Genomic DNA, 2,321 nt, shown 5'->3' on the forward strand with positions numbered 1-2,321 from the left:
TTTGCTGCACAGGACCTCCAACCAACGCTATACACCAGATACACTGACGACATTTTCTTCCTTTGGACTCATGGTGAGGCATCACTGAAACAACTACATAGTGATATCAACAAGTTTCATCCCAACATCAGGCTCACCATGGACTATCCTTTAGAATCAGTCTCATTCTTGGACACACACATCTCCATCAAGGACAGACACCTCAGTACCTCACTCTACCACAAGCCGAAGGATAACCTCACCATGCTGCACTTCTCTAGTTTCCACCTTAAATGTATTAAAAAAGCCATCCCCTACGGACAAGCCGTACGCATACATAGGATCTGCTCAGATGAGGAGGAATGCGACAGACAGCTGAAAGTGGTGAAGGACGTCCTCATAAGAACAGAATACGATGCTCAACTCACCGATCACCAGTTCCGACGTGCCACAGCGAAAGACTGTAACAACCTCCTCAGAAGGCAGACGCGGGATACGACTGATAGGGTACCCTTCATAGTCCAGTACTTCCCGGGAACGGATGAACGACGCCACGTTCTTCGCAGCCTTCAACACATTATCGATGACGATGAGCACCTTGTCAAGATCTTCCCTAATCCTCCACTTCTCGCCTTCAAATAACCGCCAAACATTAAACAGACCATCGTTCGCAGCAAACTACTCAGCCTTCAGGACAACATCGACCATAACACCATACAACCCTATCATGGCAACCTCTGCAAGACATGTCAGATCATCAACATGGATACTACCATCACACGTGGGAACACCACACACCACGTGTACAGCAGGTACTCATGTGACTCAGCCAACGTTGTCTATCTCATACGTTGCAGGCAAGGATGCCCCAAGGCATGGTATATTGGAGAGACCATGCAGAAGCTATGACAACAGATGAATGGACACAGCACAACAACCGCCAGACAGCGATGTTCCCTCCCAGTGGGGGAGCACTTCAGGGGTCAAGGACATTCGGACTCGGATCTTTGGGTAAACGTCCTCCAAGATGGACTTCGGGATACACAACAACGCAGAGTCGCCAAGCAGAGGCTGCTAGCCAAGTCTCGTACCCATGAGGACAGCCTCAATCAGGATCTTGGGTTCATGTAACACTACAGGTGACCCTACCACACTATACGCACACGCTTACTCTCCCTCACTCACTCACTCACTCTCACACACACACACACACACACGAGAGAATCTATGGAGTGAATTTGTATTTGCGGATACATTATGTTTTGTTCAAAAAGCACAAAATTTATAGACAGTCAGTCAGTCAGTCAGTCAGTCAGTCAGTCAGTCAGTCAATGTGGCATTTTATAAATTTCTACTTTAGAAATAAAACCAGCCTGACTCCAAACCAAAACACAAACAGATTTGAAACAATGCCTCACACCTAACATGCATTGTCTGACATAAAATGTCACCTCTTTACACAAATAAAACCTTTAGTTTTCTCAGGACAGTGATTTAAAAGGAAATTGGGGATTTACATATACATATTAATTAATTAAAACCTTCAACTGATTAAAGATTTAACAGCATTTAGTTTTGTTTAATACATCCTGATCAGTGGTGTGACCCTTTGATCTTTTGCTTATAAATTCTGTGTCCGAAACTAGCTCTCTCACTAACACCTGAACAAGGAGAAGAAGGGTCCCGACCCGAAACGTCAGCTTTCCTGCTCCTCTGATGCTGCCCGGCCTGCTGTGTTCATCCAGCTCTACACCGTGTTATCTCAGACTCCAAAAGCTTGTGTTTTCAAATAAACCTGTTGGACTATAACCTGAGAAAGCAAGAACTGCAGATGCTGGAGTTAGAGATAACACAGTGTGGAGCTGGAGGAACACAGCAGGTCAGCCAGCCTCAGAAGAGCAGGAAAACTGACGTTTCGGGTTGGCACCCCTTATCGGAGAAAAAAAAGACTATAACCTGGTGTTGTGTGATTTCTGATGATGTAATTTTAACAAAGGAACATAAAACAAAAACAAAAGACAAGAACCATTTGAAAACATCTTTTTACAAACATCAGGAAAAAAACATCCTTTTTACCCTCACATGAACCTTACAGACACTCAATCCATCAGTGATGGGTCACAAGGTAGCCCACCCCACCCCCGAAGGTGCTGACTCTCACTGGGGTACGGAGTCCCCCTCCTGAAGGTGCTGACTCTCACTGGGGTACGGGGTCCCCCTCCCAAAGGTGCTGACCCTCACTGGGGTACGGGGTCCCACTCCTCTCCTGAAGGTGCTGACCCTCACTGGGGTACGGGGTCCCCCTCCTGAAGGTGCTGACTCTCACTGGGGTACGGGGTCCC

At 46.6% G+C, this 2,321-nt stretch overlaps 1 protein-coding gene across 1 annotated transcript in view; it reads right to left on the bottom strand.

Annotated features, from left to right (window-relative positions):
* The window catches only part of LOC125487866, a 3,905-nt gene extending 2,831 nt beyond the window's left edge, over positions 1–1,074 (bottom strand). Inside the window, exons 1-2 of the mRNA XM_048620318.1 lie at positions 1,071–1,074; positions 477–611 (exon numbers count right to left, since the gene is read on the bottom strand). Coding sequence (XP_048476275.1) covers positions 477–611; positions 1,071–1,074 — 139 coding nt within the window. The remainder of the gene's footprint in view (positions 1–476; positions 612–1,070) is intronic.
* Between the last annotated feature and the right edge of the window lie 1,247 nt (positions 1,075–2,321).

Source organism: Rhincodon typus, chromosome 46, assembly GCF_021869965.1.
Source record: "Rhincodon typus isolate 14 chromosome 46, sRhiTyp1.1, whole genome shotgun sequence".
Classification (NCBI taxonomy): Eukaryota; Metazoa; Chordata; class Chondrichthyes; order Orectolobiformes; family Rhincodontidae; genus Rhincodon; species Rhincodon typus.